Here is a 15,003-nt window from a genome sequence, read left to right as displayed (position 1 = left end):
AGGAACCAGGTTGCGTTCCACCTGGCGGCGTTACAATCCCCTAGGCTTCCTCCCCGGGGGGCCAAGGGAGCAGGTGAGATTTGGGGAATGAGACACACGTTGCAAGTAACCGGTGATTCTGGTGCCCAACGTGGGGGGCCTTTCTAAGAGGCCTGGTTTCCGAGCCCCCTTAACGTGTTTCGAGATGGGTTCCCAAAATCGCCCGTTGCTGTAGCAAAGCGGGATTCCCAGCGGCGAGGCCACTTCTACCGCTCTCAGCAGGGAGGGTTGTGGCTCCCACAGCCCAGGGGACGGGGAAACAATCCAGCCGCACGGGCAGAGCAGGGTGTCAAAGTCTCACTCTGTGCATCCCCCCCCCCCCCCCCGTTCAGCTCTGCTCTGTGCAGACGGAACCAGAGTGGTGCAAAGCCCCACGCGCTGCACCTGGGTGGGGCATGAGCTAGGGAGGGGCTGATGGGCTGGGGGGCTCATCTGGAAATACTGCTCCGGTTACAGGGCTGGGCGTTGGAGTTTGGCACCAGCTCTGACCTCGCCGGAGTTTCCCAGTGGTTCCAACAGCGGCCGTCTGGCAAGACTTTGGCGGAGCCCAAACCAGGGCTAGGGAAGGGGCCCCTGCTGGGCCCGGCCGGGACGTGTGCACCCCCCTCAGCATCCCAAGGGGTCTGGATTTGCGCCATCCCGAGTGAACAACAGCCCCGTTTCAATGCGGCCCCTCTCACTGCCACGCGTGCAGGCGCCGGCTGTGCATGCGCAGGACTGTCTGCTGTGAGAGCCCCGTTTTCACACTGCGGGAGGGAGGGTCCCAGAGAGCCGGACAGTCCAGTGCTGCCGGCTGCCGGCAGCTTCTGCAGCCAAACACATCTGGAACCCAGGCGCAGGAGGCCACCTGGGACGGCTGCTCCGGGAGGGGGAGGAAAGAGAACAGGCGTTCCCAGCTGGGGCTGGGCAACAGCCAATGGGAGCAGGAGCACAGGTGGGGGCAGGGGGTGGGCCCATGTTGGGAAGAGGGATTCACCCCAGGATGGGCCGGTCCCTGGGGGGGGGGGGTGTTAGCGTTCTTAGGCATGCAGTGAACCAGTTCACCCTCCCCCTCAGCTGTCTGGCCAATCCCCTCCCCAACCAGGGAGCTGGGCTGACTGGCTGGAGTGGGGCGGAGGGAGACCTGGCACCAGGGGGGCTGGCCTCTGCTGGGCCCAGAGTCCCAACCCGTGGGGCGGTGCAGCTGCCGTTTAGCTTCACTCTACAGCCCCAGCCAGCGAGGGGAGCTGCTAAAGGCACAAGCCAGGCATGGAAGCGGCGGGGGGCGAGCAGCCTTGCCAGCCCCGTGTTCAGGCACAGGCGCCGCGAGGTTCCTTACTCCCGCCGCCGTGACCCGGGGAGCCCAGCAGCCCCTGGGGGCCCAGACATCCACAGAGCTCTGCAACTTCCACTGGCAGGGCCCCTTGCAGCAGAGGGGGCGAGGCACCGCATGGCAGGAGCAGGCCTGGAGTCACAGGGGAGAGAGGATTGTATTCAGCTGCCTCTTCCCCTGAGCCTCCCTTTCTATAAACTCCTGGCCAGGTGCAAAACCTGCAAGCCACCTAGAGGGTCTCCACTAACAAGGCCACCATAGCAATCAGCCAGCCAGTCACCAGGGGGCCTAGAACCGCCAACCCCCTGCTTTCTAACACCAGGAGCCGGCCTACCCAGCCATCTCCCCAGCCCAGGAAGCCATGAGCTACCCAGGCATCCCCCCTCAAGGAGCTGTGGTGCCCGCACCAGCTGGGCTGTGACTCCCGCCCCCGGGTGGGTCAGCCCGGCCTGTGATTGGCTGCTGATGTATCAAATGGAGAGCTGGTGGGGGCTGCCCCAGGTGCAGCTCCCTCCTGGTGCGTTAGTGAGGAGAGGCTCTGAAATGTTCGGCTTCCGAGCAAGGTAATGGGCGGAGTGGGGGTCTCCCCCCCCATCTGCTGGCTGCTTTCCAACCCCCCTCTCCAGGGCTGGGCATTGATGAGGTCAATTGGGCATTTGTGTGGTCACTCGCGTGCCTGCTCCTAACACGAGGCTGCTGCTGGCCATGCTGGAGCCAGACGTGTGACTTCCCGGGGCCCTGGCACGGAGGGGTGGGGACAGTTTGCCCCAAGTGGTGAGTCTAAAGCCTCCCCAAAAGCCAGGCCTGCCCTGCCTTTCTTTGGGGTACTGGGATAGTTTCTGCTGGCTCCTGGCCCATCCCAAGCTGTAGTGCAGGCGGGTTGCTGCAGCATCACTAGTTCCAAGTGCCCCTGGCTCAGGACCTGGGCTTCTCAGGCCCTCGTGAGACGTGAAAATCCAGCCAAAGTTGGGTTCTCTTTATTGGCCTTCTGACTCCACTGTCCTGCTTTTCTCAGCAGCCGGGGGCTGGAGACTTAAAAAAAAAGTTGCCTGCGATCCTCATGACTCCGGGAACTGAGGCGTTAGGCAAAACCCCGCCGGGGCAAAAGGCCCCCGGGAGTGACAAGGCCAGTGGTGGGAGGCACGCGCTGTATTCCCCACCCCCCGTCAGAGCCCAGCGCGCCCGGGGCTGTACGAACGTGGGACAGAAAGCGCTGGCAACCTCACTAGCAGAGACCTAGCTGGAGCCGGGCAGGCAGATGGGGGTGTGCAAAGAGCCAGCGCTGGTCCCCCCCATGCCAGCAGCCTGCCAGGCCAAGTGTGGGCCGTTATTTGGGCAAAGGAAGGGCTCAAAGGAGGCTCGTGAGGTGGCTTTGTGAATATCGGGGGGGGGGGGGGGCGCATGGGAGAAAACATAGAAAGTGGCTTTAGCCTCTCAGCAGAATCCAGCGTCCTTAGCTGTTCGAATGGCGCCTGGAGCCACTTTGTGTCTGTCGCTGCTCCCTTCAAGCCCCCTCTTTCTGGACCCCTCTGAGGCCTGGTGGCAGGGCCCACCACCGTCCCTGGTGAGGGTGGACGCCTCCTGGGACCCAGCCGAGACGGTGGCGCGGCAGAAGGCGATGGATGAAGACTCCGACCTGAGTCCACTGGAGGGTGACAGTGCAGAGGAGCTGGGCGAGCTAGACCCGGTGAGTCCGGGTGCGTGTCTAGAGCACGGAGCCTGTCTGGGGACTTGCTACGAGGCCGATGGAGACCCCTGCCCGTATTGCAGCGGGGGGGTATCTGGGAGCCGTGCGAGTCGCATGGGCTGGTGGATGGACACTGGGCAAGGGAGGTTCTGGCCTGGCTCTGTGGCAGGCCTGCCTTGTGACCTGGATATGCCCCATCTGGGGACGTCCGGCCCGGCAGCTGCTGCAAAACAGAATGTTGAACGCGGGCGCGCCAACGGCAGGGGAGAGAACGACGCGGCTGGCCAGATGGCTGAGCCGCTGCAGCAGGAGTCTGGGGGGCAGCTGGGGGCCGAACGCGTGCCACTCAGCCAGGCTGGACTCGGAGCTGCCGTTTTAACCCGAGTTACGCCCTCACCTGTTTGGGGCCTGTCTGGCCTCGCCGCGAGCTGCTGGGGTGATCGGCGCTTGGCTTAGCCCAGCCGGGCATGAACAGCCCTCTGCCCTAAGACTGTGGCCTTGCTGAGGCTGGGCTCTTCTAGGGGGGGCGCGGTGACATCTGGGGGGCACATCCCCTGTGCTTGGGGCTGCGTTGCTCCCCGTGACCTGGGAGACCGTGTCGTTTTCTGGGCGCAAGGGGGAGCATGGCGGGAAGGCATGGGGGGGGGCACCTGCCTGTAGCCTCACCGCTAAGGAAGCAACCTACCGGATCTAGCGGAAACCTGGCCTATGGCCCAGCCCGGCCAGCGAGGAACGTGCCACCCCGCTCAGCTGAGAGTGGTGCGTGGAGGGGAGGGGGGCAGCACCTGGCTGAGAGCCCAGGCTATCGCTCCAGTGAAGACAGACCCAAACTCTTTAGATCCGGGCTAACGGGCGGCCGCCCAGCATCTCCTGCCTCTGGGTGCCATGTCAGGCCAGCCACGCACCAGGTTTGTTATCAAACCCCCAGCCACAGCGCTCTCTTGCAGGCAACAAATGGGAGACTGGGTAGAGACCTCCCGGCTCCATGCCCAGTCACGCCGCACGCCTCCTGGAGGGCTGTGAGCCAGTTATGGGGGGAAGGGGCGGGGACGTAAACCACCTTCCCTCTCATTTTTGCCATCCGTGTGCAGGATACATTTTGTTCTGTGCACCGAGCCAGGTGCAGATGTGCACCACCCATAGAAACACTTGCTGCCAGCTGTTAAAGGACTGGGCGGCCGCCCAGGCGCTCCATTTCCAGGGAACGCTGGGACAGGACAGGCCCGGCTCTGAAGAGCTGGCCAGACAGACCCTGGGGGGGAGGAAAAGGGACTTGCCCCCAGCTCTCCTCTTGCAGCCCTGCCCCTCTCTGCACTGGATTCTCATGCGCTCCGCTTCCTGGCTTTGCTGCGCAGGAGCTGGAAGCCATCAAGGCCAAGGTCCGGGAGATGGAGGAGGAGGACGAGCGGCTAAAGGAGCTGCAGGACGAGGCCAAGAACCTCATGCTGAGGTCGCAGGCAGGTAGGGTGCTGCAGCTCCCCGGGGCCCCTCTGGCTCCTGAGAGGCGAGGCTAAGCACTGGGATGAACTGCCCCCAGAAGGATTTCTTGCCGCCAGGCCACATGCTGCCGTGTTTGAGGCCTCAAGGATACAGCCGATGCTACCTCCCCTTAGCCAGAGGTGTGGCCAGCGACCACGTCCAAGGCTCCCAGCCTCGTCTGCCTCCGAACATGCAATCGGCAGGTAGCAATGGGAAAATGAGGGGCATCTCTGCTGCGGGAGAATGGATGGAGACCCCTACATGTGGCTGAGGACACTGAGCATGGGCTCCAGAGTCAGGTCTATGGGTTCTGCCCCCACTTGTGCTACTGATTCTACCCTTGGTCAAGTCACTTAACCTTAGCCAGCCATGGAGCTGCTGGATGGATACCCTAGGGGTTGAGGGTTAGGAGGTGAGTGCAGAGCTCTTTGTACAGGAAGGCTGGGTGCTGGAGCTGATGTCTTGGCCATCGTCTGGCCATTCTGCTACACCCCATCAGCTCTAGGGCCATGAACCAGCTTTGCTGGGGTGGAACTTCCCCCCAGGGTGGGTGTTTCATTGTGGTGTCTCTAACCCTGTTCTCCATAGCTCCAGCACTGCAAGAGGCAAGCTATATGGGTTACAGGCCTGAGCCTGTGTGGCAGGTCCTTATCAACCCCCCTCCCCCTTTCTACCCTCTGCGGGGGACCTGAGTGCCTCTTGAGGACAACATGCTGCAAGGAGCCAGCTTGGGGTGTTGGGGCAACCCCCCCCCTTGCCAAAAGGAGCCAGACCCCAGACGAGGATGAGAACAAACACGGAGGTCTGCGAGTCTGGTTCCCTCATGGGCGTGGGCCTCCCTCTCTCCTCTGGAGACTGGCTCCGATACAGACGTCACAAGTGAAATGAGTTTGGCGGCCTCAGCCTCGTTTGGCCGGAATGCCCTTTGCGTGGCAGGAGCGGCCCTGGAGCAGAGCTGGGGTCGGGCCTGAGGCGCGTTGGCAGGTTTGGGGCGGAAGCGGCAGGGGGTGATGCACATCCTGCAGGTAGAGACACCTTTGTCTCTTCCCCCTTCCCAGTCTGGCTCCGCAGGCCCAGTGAGAGCTGAGGTGTCAGTAATTCAGTCCCTAGGGTTGCCAGGGTAGCCCTCCCACGTGCACCAACCTCAGTTGGTCAGACACCCCGTGCTCCCCGGTTCCTCCTTTCTGCACCTTCACAATATCCTCTTCTCTGCAGGTGTTCCCTTTCCTAGGACGGCGGAGGAGAAAATCGAGGCTGATCAGAGATCCATCTACGTGGGCAATGTACGTGGGAGAGGTTGGAAACGAGACCCCCTCTTTGGCCATGTGCCCCAGGCAGAAAGCTCAGCAGAGATGCTGCTCCTAAGGGGGGGGTGTCCCAAGATACGTCTGTCCCAGCCCTCCCCCTAGGAGCAAGGCACGGCATGTTATTGGTTGCGCTTAGCACCCCCTTAACCCGTGGGTCTGAGGGTTCACTTAAGAGCAGTTTGTGGCAAGAACTGGTTACTCACAAAACTAGCTAGGCCCCATTTGATTTTGTCTGTTCCCTGGCTGGATGGTCATGGCTTAGACTCAGGTTTCCAGCATGAAGAGTTGGGGTGTACATCCCAGCTGCTAGCATTGCCTTGAGGCCAGCCCGGGGATGGGGGACGCTTCCTGGATGGGGGAGGGGCATGGATGCCTCGCATGGGCACTGTCTGAGGCTGGGCTGGGCTGGAGGGGGCTGGGCTGGAGGCAGTGTCCAGAAGCGGCAGGCCGGGGTGTTGGCTGCTGGCCAGTGACTTCCCACTGGGGCACCTACTGCCCCCCTGTGGTCATTCCACAGTATAACCCTCCTCCTACCAGACCCCTCCCTTTCCATTTTATGGGAAATGATCCAATTTCAGGCACATCCTAGTGTCCTGGCACAACCAAACTCTGCCCTTGCTTTGAAATTAGGATAAGAGGCGTCTGGCTACCATGTGGTGGTTCTAACTCTTACTGTGTAGGAGTTGTTGAACAGACAGACTCAGATGGATGGGTGCACAGACACACATTTCTACACTATATAGACCCATCCCTCTGTCTGACAGAGGGGTCCGTGCGAGGCTGAGGAGGGACATGAGAGCAGTTTTCAAGTACCTAAAAGGATAGCACAAGAAGCAATGGGCTTAAACTGCAGCAAGGGAGGTTTAGGTTGGACATTAGGAAAAACTTCCTGCCTGTCTGGGTGGTTCAACACTGGAATAAATTGCCTGGGGAGGTTGTGGAATCTCCATCACTGGAGAGATTTAAGAGCAGGTTGGACAGACGCCTGTCAGGGATGGTCTAGATGGTGCTTGGTCCTGCCAGGAGGGCAGGGGACTGGCCCTGATGTGTCTCGTGGTCCCTTCCAGTTCTAGTGATCTGTGATTCTCTTTCGTAGCTGGTGGCAGCCCTGAATAATTAAAAATCCATGCCATTCTGGGACTGGCTGCTAGGAAACGGGGACACGAGCCCTTGGTGGCATCTGAATGGGCTGGGGGGTGTCTTTGCAGGTGGACTACGGTGGAACAGCAGAAGAGCTGGAGTCTCATTTCAATAGCTGTGGGCAGATCAACCGAGTGACCATCCTCTGTGATAAATTCTCCGGACATCCAAAAGGGTCAGTGCTGCACTCTAGGGACCCTTGGGTGCTTGGGTGGGATGGGGAATGTGTTCTGAGAAATGTGCTTGCTCGAGAAATTCCCTTCCCTGAGCCCCATTAACTAAGGGAGCTGCCGTTCCTGTTCCTTCTCCTGGCGTTCGCTGGGTTCATCAGCTCTGCAGAAACCTCTCTGACTTCCAGCATCTGCAGGGCAAACAGCTGTGGAATCCGTGGGTTTTAAGGCTTGTTTCATCGTCCTCTTCCTCCACCACTGCCCCTCCCCTTCCTTCCCCCCTGGGTGCAGAGAGTTCTTCTGCAGACCTGGCAGGTCTTTGGAGGCTCACTCGAAGGAGGTTTAGCTCTGTCCTCTTGCTGACGTCTGAAAGCCTGTCTGGAAATGCGTCCATCTCATGTCTGCCTCCGCCGGCGTGCCCGTTCCATCTGGCACAAGCCGGGAGGAAAGGCGCTGCGGAGAACGTGTCTGGACTTTCGGATGCTTCGCTGATTTCATGAATGGTGTCAGTCCGGCTCTTGGAATAGGGCTTTTCACTGGGCTTCCTTGGTTGTCTTGGCAGCAGCGCTGCACGAAATACCGTGTCCTGTCCCCCCCACTCCGGCTCACCCGGGGCTGCTGGGGGTTTTTAAGTGACTGTTGGAACAAATACCTACCTTGCGGTAAACGCGGCCCGTGTCCGTTCTGTCACGTACGTCTGTTCGGATTTAGCGTAAGCACGGCCACTGTGTGTGTGTGTGTGTGTGTGTGTGTGTGTGTGTGTGTGTGTGCGCGCGCGTCTGTTGGGATTTAGTGTAAGCACGGCCAGTGTGTGTGTGTGTGTGTGTGTGTGTGTGTGTGTGCGTCTGTTGGGATTTAGTGTAAGCACGGCCACTGTGTGTGTGTGTGTGTGTGTGTGTGTGTGTGTGTGTGCGCGTCTGTTGGGATTTAGTGTAAGCACAGCCACTGTGTGTGTGTGTGTGTGTGTGTGTGTGTGTGCGCGCGCGTCTGTTGGGATTTAGTGTAAGCACGGCCACTGTGTGTGTGTGTGTGTGTGCGCGCGTCTGTTGGGATTTAGTGTAAGCACGGCCACTGTGTGTGTGTGTGTGTGTGTATGTGTGTGCGTCTGTTGGGATTTAGTGTAAGCACGGCCACTGTGTGTGTGTGTGTGTGTGTGTGTGTGTGTGTGTGTGTGTGTGTGTGTGTGTGTATTCTGTACAAGAGTGCTGGGCTCCATGTGTGTTTCCACCAGGTGGCTCCAATAAGGAAGAAAGTCCTTAATGTGATATTGCATAAGATCCATCATCTTCCTGGCCAGGTAATGGCTTAATGTGCTCAGTATTGTCTCAGTCCATATCCCAGGAGAGATGAGCTCTTCTGACCACTTCTCCAGCTGGTTTTTCATCCGTACGCCAGCACTGCCCTGGTCTGCAGAATAAAGGTTGGCCGCCTCCATGTGAGCAATAACCCAGGTCTAGAGTTTTATTTCTGTTAACAAACTTGGCTGCTGCTTTTCGCCTTGCACTGAGCCACTGGGCTGGCTGTCTCCCTGCTCTAGAGAGCAGGCAAGTTTGTTCTGAACAGGCAGACCCTGCGTGGGAGGCTGGGAGGCACTGAGAGAGCTGGAGTCTGCCCTGGGTGGTTTGCAAGAGGAGGCACTAGTCCTGCTGCTGTGGGGGGAATTCACTGCCTGCATTTTGACATCAGTGGGGCTCCGTGCAGGCCTGGCAGTCCGATCTCCTGCCATCAAGGGGCTCCGAGCTGTGGTGTCTTTTCCCCAGTCCCTGAAGCAGGAGAATTTTCCTTGATTCAAAGTCCCCAGAACGGCCGGGAAGCTCCGCTCCAGCTCCAGGGGCTCTTCCTCGCTCTAAGCGTGCGCTAAAACCCTGCAACAGGGCCCAGTCCTCCTCGAGAGCGGGACTCCTGGCTCGAAATGCTGGACTCTGCCCGCAGCCTGTCCGGCGAGAGCGGCGCTAAGCTCCGTTTCCGGGGGGCGCACGCGGCTACGTGCCACCGAAGCAGTGGTCTGGAGCGTGGCTTATCCGGTTGGAAGACATCCCAGCCGTTGGTTCCAGCCCTGAATAACTCCAGCCATAATGCAGCCGGGGCTCATGTGGTCTGCTCCCCTCCCCTCTCCCAGCGCAGGCTCGAGAGGTGCCTGGTCAGAGAGCCTGGAGGGGAGCCTGTCAGGATGGACTCCCCAGGTTGAGCAGCAGACTGGGATGTTCCCTGGCCACCTAAGGGGGCCGCCACGGTGCGTCCTCCCCAGGCAGCGGTGCAAAGGGAACGCTCTTCTCCCCCTCGCCAGGTACGCGTACATCGAGTTTGAAGCCAGGAGCTCCGTGAAGGCTGCGGTGGAGCTGGACGAGAGCATGTTCAGAGGCCGCGTCATCAAGGTGAGGGCGGCGGGCCCGAGGAGGCAGGGGAGGAGAGCCGGGTGCCCTACGCCAAGGGAGGGATTCGCCTTCCCGCCAAGCCGTGGACACTCGGGGCGGGTGGCTGGTGCTGAAGGAGAGGCCTCTCGGGCCTGAGTCTTCCATGGCGCAGGCCTGATTCGGGGCGTCCAGCCTGGCTCCGTCGTCGAGGGGTTCATCGGTTTGCCCGCTTGCCTCCCTCCATGGAGACGCTGCCCCTGCCTGGCGAAATGCCTTGCTCAGGCGCTGGCGGGAGGCTCCTGGGCAGGAGGTTGGCCGGCTCCCCTCAGGGCGGGCCGTTGGGTGCCAGAATCGATAGGGGAACGCAGACCTCGTGCTCGCCTTCAAGGCCTGCTCCCTGCCTCCCCGGGCAGAGAAGCTGCTGCTGGTGGCTCCGAGCCCCCGGGATACGCTGCCCGTCTGACTAGAGGAGCCCCTCCCCCGCGCGCACGCTGCCCGAGGGAAGCGTCGGGGCGGCCGTCCTAGCCCCGCCTTGATCTTTGACGTGTCTCAGGTGCTGCCCAAGAGGACCAACATGCCAGGGATCAGCACGACCGACCGCGGGGGCTCCAGGGGCCGTTTCCAAGGCCGGGGGGGCCTGTCTCAAAGGGCAAACGTCTACAGCACACTGCGAGCCAGGCCCAGAGGGAGAGTGTACCGGTGAGCCGGGGCGCTCCCTGCGGATGGGAGCGGGACTGGGGGATGGAGGAGCCTGGCAGGGGTTTGGTGCGGGATGTCCCCAGCCCCGGCGCTGCGCTAGCTTTGCAGTGGGGCATTTTCCCCGGTCGCTAGGCTAGCCCTGTCAGACCAGTGGCTGGGTGCTCAGCGCTCCAGGAGTTCTGACAAGGCTGGGAGTATCCTCAAGCGCTCGGCCAGCCCTGTCCATCCCCTCCGTCTGCCAGGGGGCAGGGGCGGGGGCGTCGTGATCCCCGTTTTCCGAGGGAGAAAGCGGAGGGGTAGCCACCTTCCCCAGAGCGGCACACGCCCTCTCTGCACCAGACGCTCCTGCGAGCTCTCCACGTGGTGTCCTGCCGCGTTACAGACAGCGCGCACATTACTGGCGCACCAGCAGTGGTGACATCCCAGTGCAACCTGGATCCCTGCCAGCGCTTTCAATAGACCTAGGGCGCAGGCCTGTGGGCAGATGCACAAACCATTATCGAGCATGTTGTGACTTCAGAGCACTGGGCAAGCCTTTCATCAGTGCCGCTCTGCCAGGAGATGGGAAACTGAGGCACAGGAGGGGCGGTGACCTGGCAAGGTAGAGGCGGAGCAAGGCCAGGGGTGGAGATGCAGCATATTTTGCTGCAGTGCTTCCAGGGGTGAAAGGAACTTAAATTTCTTACAGGTACTGTCCCTATTGTAACCCGGGTCCCTGCCAGCTCTTTCAATAGCTCCCTGCTGGCTTTTGCCGCAGCTCAGCCGGCTCTTGCCAGAGCTGCGCACGTATGTGTACCCGCTTCCTTCCACCTCTGTGCATCCATCTCCGGGATCCACACCTGGTCCTGCTCTGCTCAGATCAAGGTGACAGAGGAATGAAAATGAGGCCCAGCTGGCAAGAGCTCCCCTTGGTAGGAAACCTTGGGGCGGGGGGCAGAGTATAGCAGAGCCAAAGCCATTGAATCCGCCCCCAGCGCCATGCATTTGGCTCCGGCCTGGGTGAGTTCTGTGGCAATCCTTTTCCTTGGTTCGTGGGGGAGTGGTTCCTCTCGGACATGGCTGCAGTGATCAGCCCGGGTACACAGCCACACTTAGGGGTGTGCGAGGGCCAGAGTGCAAGAACACAGGCAGGACTCGCTAGAGGCGAGGGGGCGAACCAGCATGAGCCTGGATACTTTTTCCTCCCCCCTCTGCAGGAAATCCAGAGCAGTGTGGGGTCAGAGACTGGCATGAGGGAGAGGACCTGGCAGGATCCTCTGCAAAGGGCTTGCGGAGGATGCTTCTCCGAGACGCCTGCTCTAGAAGCATATTCCTGTGCTGGTCACACGGGCTGTCCCATGCCATTAACGTCACCCCTGTGCCCGCATGGCAAGCGGGAGACAGGGAGCCGCATGCCGAGGCCAACGTCGGCACCCCAGCGGGGCCTGCGGGCAGCAGCTCTCCTGTAATTGAAAGGCCCAGAAATGAGCACTGACGCTGGTGGCAGACGGCGGCCCAGGGCACGCGGTACCTGCGAAGGTCCGTCCACCTCGACGGCCCACGCATGCCTGGCTCCAGGGCGCTCAGAGATGAGCTCTGAGACCGTCTCCAGCCCGGGCACAGGCTTCCTGCCTCAGCATTGAAGTGCTGCCGTGCTAGATACTGCTGCATGTCTTTATCGGCTCCCTGTGGCGAGGGGGATTCGTTCCCTGAGCGTAGAGGGAATGGCCGTGCCCAGGGGAAGCAAAGTCTGGTAGAGTACAGCCCTAGGAACTGGCCGCTCCCAGCCCTGCCACTAGCCTGGCAGGTCAGCCCCCCTTCTGTGCCTCAGTTTCCCATCTACTGGCAGAGCAGCACTGATGAAATGCTTCCCCAGCGCTTGGAAGCCCCAGCGTGCTCGATAAGGCGCTTGCATCTGCAGGCAGGCCTGCGCCCGAGGGTTTGAAGTTTATCAGTACCTTGCCCTCCCTCCGGCATCCTGCCAGCCCAGCCAAGGAGTGGACGGGGGCTCCGTTCAGAGCCTCTTTGCCCTGCTTGGCAAATGGATGCTGAGCTACAACCTGTCCCCCGCTGAGGAGACACCAGCCATCGAACAAGCCAGGCTCCTAGGCTCTTCCGCTGCGAGTGGGAGCCGCTGGGGAGCAAGGCGGCCGTGCGCGCTGGGGGCCATCCTGAGGACCTGTGCTTGCTCGTCTGAGGCCTCGGGCGCGCTCGAGTGGCAGGTCTGCCCCACACTGAAGAGCAAGCCAAGTTTTGATGCCGAAGCGCTGACCTAAGGCCGCGGCCTGAGCCGGCCTGCGCTTCCTGACACGGCTTTTGTTCTCGTCTAGGGGTCGGGGCAGGCTGTTGCCATGGTTCTCGCCCTACTAGGCCGAAGGACGGGATTACGCTGGAGACTCCCAACAGGACTGGATTTAAAAATGGGGGGGGGATGGGCGAGGGGTGGAAAGAGAACCTCCCCCAGCTGTGAGAGGTGTGGACGCTTTTATCGTTTTGTAGCGGTGTGGTGGGATGGGGAACAATGAAGGGGGTGATTTAATCTGAGGGAGAACGGATCCAGGCTGCTCCTCACAGCAGGTGCCCACAGGACTCCATGCCAGAGCCATGGCCTGAGTGCGGTGACAATGTCAAACCCTTCTTGTTGAACCCAGTGTCCTCCCAGGTAGAAGCAACCGCTGATCGCCCGGCATACACGGCGCGCTCTTGGCAGCAATAGGAACAGAGTTCACCAGAGGTTCAACATTGTCCTCATCCTATAGAACCGGGGGAGGGGGGAGGCTGCATTTTAGGACTCCATAGGTCAGGTTTGGCCTTTGGGCCCCTGGCAGTAGACACCCATCTAGCAGGGATGTGGGTGGGTGGGTGCTTCTGGAGTATTTAGATCGGCTCTGTTGGGGCGAGGCAGATAGAGGGAGCACAGGAAAACGATCCCTGTTAGAAGTGAGCCGCAGAAGTGGCTTCCAAAGGAGTCCTCTATACTTCAGCCAGGCCATCCCTCCTGCCACCAACCTACCGGTGCCTCCGCTCGGCTCTCTGGGACTCACCTCACCCGTGGCGCACGGATGCCAACAGCTCTTTAGCACAGGTAGGCTCTCGAGACCTTCCAAGGAAAGTAGGATCCTTCCACCTTTTGGAAGGGCGGGGTAAGATTCTGGGGCACAACTTAGATTTAGATCAGGCCTTTCTTTTTGTACCCTAGCTCTAAGTAGCCTCCTGCGGGTCTGATAGCGATGTCTCCAGGGAAATCTGTCGAAGGAAAAGATCCCATTAGGATTCTGTCCCCCTCAGTGTGGCCCTGCTCCAGGGGAAAGGCGTGAGCATAACAACATGCGCTGGCTTTCTCAATGTGCTCCTCTTCTGCGTGGTAAGAGCAGGATTCAGCCCTGCAGTCCCGTGGAAGCAAAAGCCGCCTTCGCCGGGTTTCTCTTTAAACACGACTCTATTTTCTTTCAGTCTGGCTTATAGAAGGCCTCTCTACTGGCAAACCTTCCCCCCGCCCCCCACGATCTTGTTCTGTAGCTGCAATTCTAGTCTGCAATTCTAGGCTCACGGCTTCACTCCTGATGGGCAGCGTGCGAATCTCGTCTCTAGAGACAAGTGTGGGTTTTGCAGGTCTAAGCTTAGGTTCTCTTTATCCCTCTCCCAGTGAGCACAGTTTGGAGGTCTGTGCTTGAAGTCTGGGGCTGAACTAGCAGGGACTGCTGTCAGGCAGGGTGGAGGTGCGGGGAGGAGGTTTTGTGTTCGGATTCTTGCACGGCACCTTGTGTTGTGCAGCCTAGGCTGCTGTGGTTTGCCTCCTGACTTTCAGGAGCGCTAAACTTGCTTGTGCTTTTAAAGGAAGATGTTTCTGGTTTAAAAAAAAAATGGTTTAAAAAACCCAATGAACAATGTTACTGCATAAAGTTATACATTTTAGTAGAATTCCAGCACGAACTTTCGGGACCTTTAGTCAGGATTCCCTTTTCCCCAGCGATGGTTTTTGGACAGACGAAGGCACAGTCAGGCTAAGCCTATTTTCAAAACCGATTTCCCTCCCTGGTAACACATTGGCTCATTGAATTTCAAAAATCGAACTCTTCACACATTTACTCTTTGCACTTTTTCTAGCATGAACATCGAGAGGCTGTTGCTTCATTTTTTGGTTCCCCTGAACTAGCCCAAACTTTGGGTTGCCAATTGGAAAGGGGAAATCCAAACTTTTCGCATTTTTTTTTTAAAGTCATTTCTGTTGGTAGATCTTGCAAGTCCTAGAACGTCTTGCAAAACCTAACATTGGGCTCGAACATACCTGGCCGTGACCTTTTAAAGACCGTTGTTGAAAAGGAAAGCCTGAAGGCTGGGCTTTGCAAGTGGGAATATTTAACTCACCTTTTTATGTGTAAAAGTTTATGAAAATAGTCAAGTACAGGTGTGACTTGTTTGAGTGGGAGGTGGGCTGGAGGCTGGGAGAGTGAAGTGCTGGACGCAAGTTATTAGATGACATGTAATGATTGAGCTGAACAGATTGCTCTGATCAAGTTCTGTTTGGGAGAAGGTTCTCTTGATTGTCATATTCTTTTTTTAAAAAATAAATGATCCTGCTGAAAAAGAAAGTTTCTTCCACTGTGAAAGTGCAGAAAAAGCAGCAGACCTGTCTTTTACACTGAGCTAGATGCCTTTAGAAGAGTCTGTACAACAGCGTTCCCCAACCTTTTGGGGCTGCTGGGCGTCTGGGGGGGGCCCACGCACGAGCCGGGGTGCAAGAATAGCTTGGGCCGGCCCTGGTCACTCGGCGGGCGCACATAAATGCCCTGGCGGGTGCCATGGTACCCACGGGCACCAATGCTTTACAACAATG

At 59.2% G+C, this 15,003-nt stretch overlaps 1 protein-coding gene across 2 annotated transcripts; it reads left to right on the top strand.

The window, feature by feature from the left end:
• Positions 1–1,826: 1,826 nt before the first annotated feature.
• PABPN1L (PABPN1 like, cytoplasmic) lies at positions 1,827–12,997 on the top strand. Of its 2 annotated transcripts, none has more exons than XM_075939866.2 (8): positions 1,827–1,914; positions 2,861–3,038; positions 4,394–4,499; positions 5,733–5,800; positions 7,033–7,139; positions 9,422–9,509; positions 10,042–10,187; positions 12,497–12,997. In XM_075939866.2, the coding sequence occupies exons 1-8, from the start codon at positions 1,895–1,897 to the stop codon at positions 12,534–12,536; spliced, it is 753 nt and encodes a 250-aa protein (XP_075795981.1). In that variant the 5' UTR covers positions 1,827–1,894; the 3' UTR covers positions 12,537–12,997. The 2 variants fall into 2 exon arrangements, with proteins under 2 accessions (XP_075795981.1, XP_025038300.1); XM_025182515.3 differs by lacking the exon at positions 1,827–1,914 and adding an exon at positions 2,012–2,125.
• Positions 12,998–15,003: the final 2,006 nt, after the last annotated feature.

This window comes from Pelodiscus sinensis, chromosome 12 (assembly GCF_052426305.1).
Source record: "Pelodiscus sinensis isolate ZL-2025 chromosome 12, ASM5242630v1, whole genome shotgun sequence".
In the NCBI taxonomy this organism is placed as follows: Eukaryota; Metazoa; Chordata; order Testudines; family Trionychidae; genus Pelodiscus; species Pelodiscus sinensis.
The sequence above is the reverse complement of the archived record's forward strand: the minus strand, read 5'-3'. Positions and strand labels throughout refer to the sequence as shown.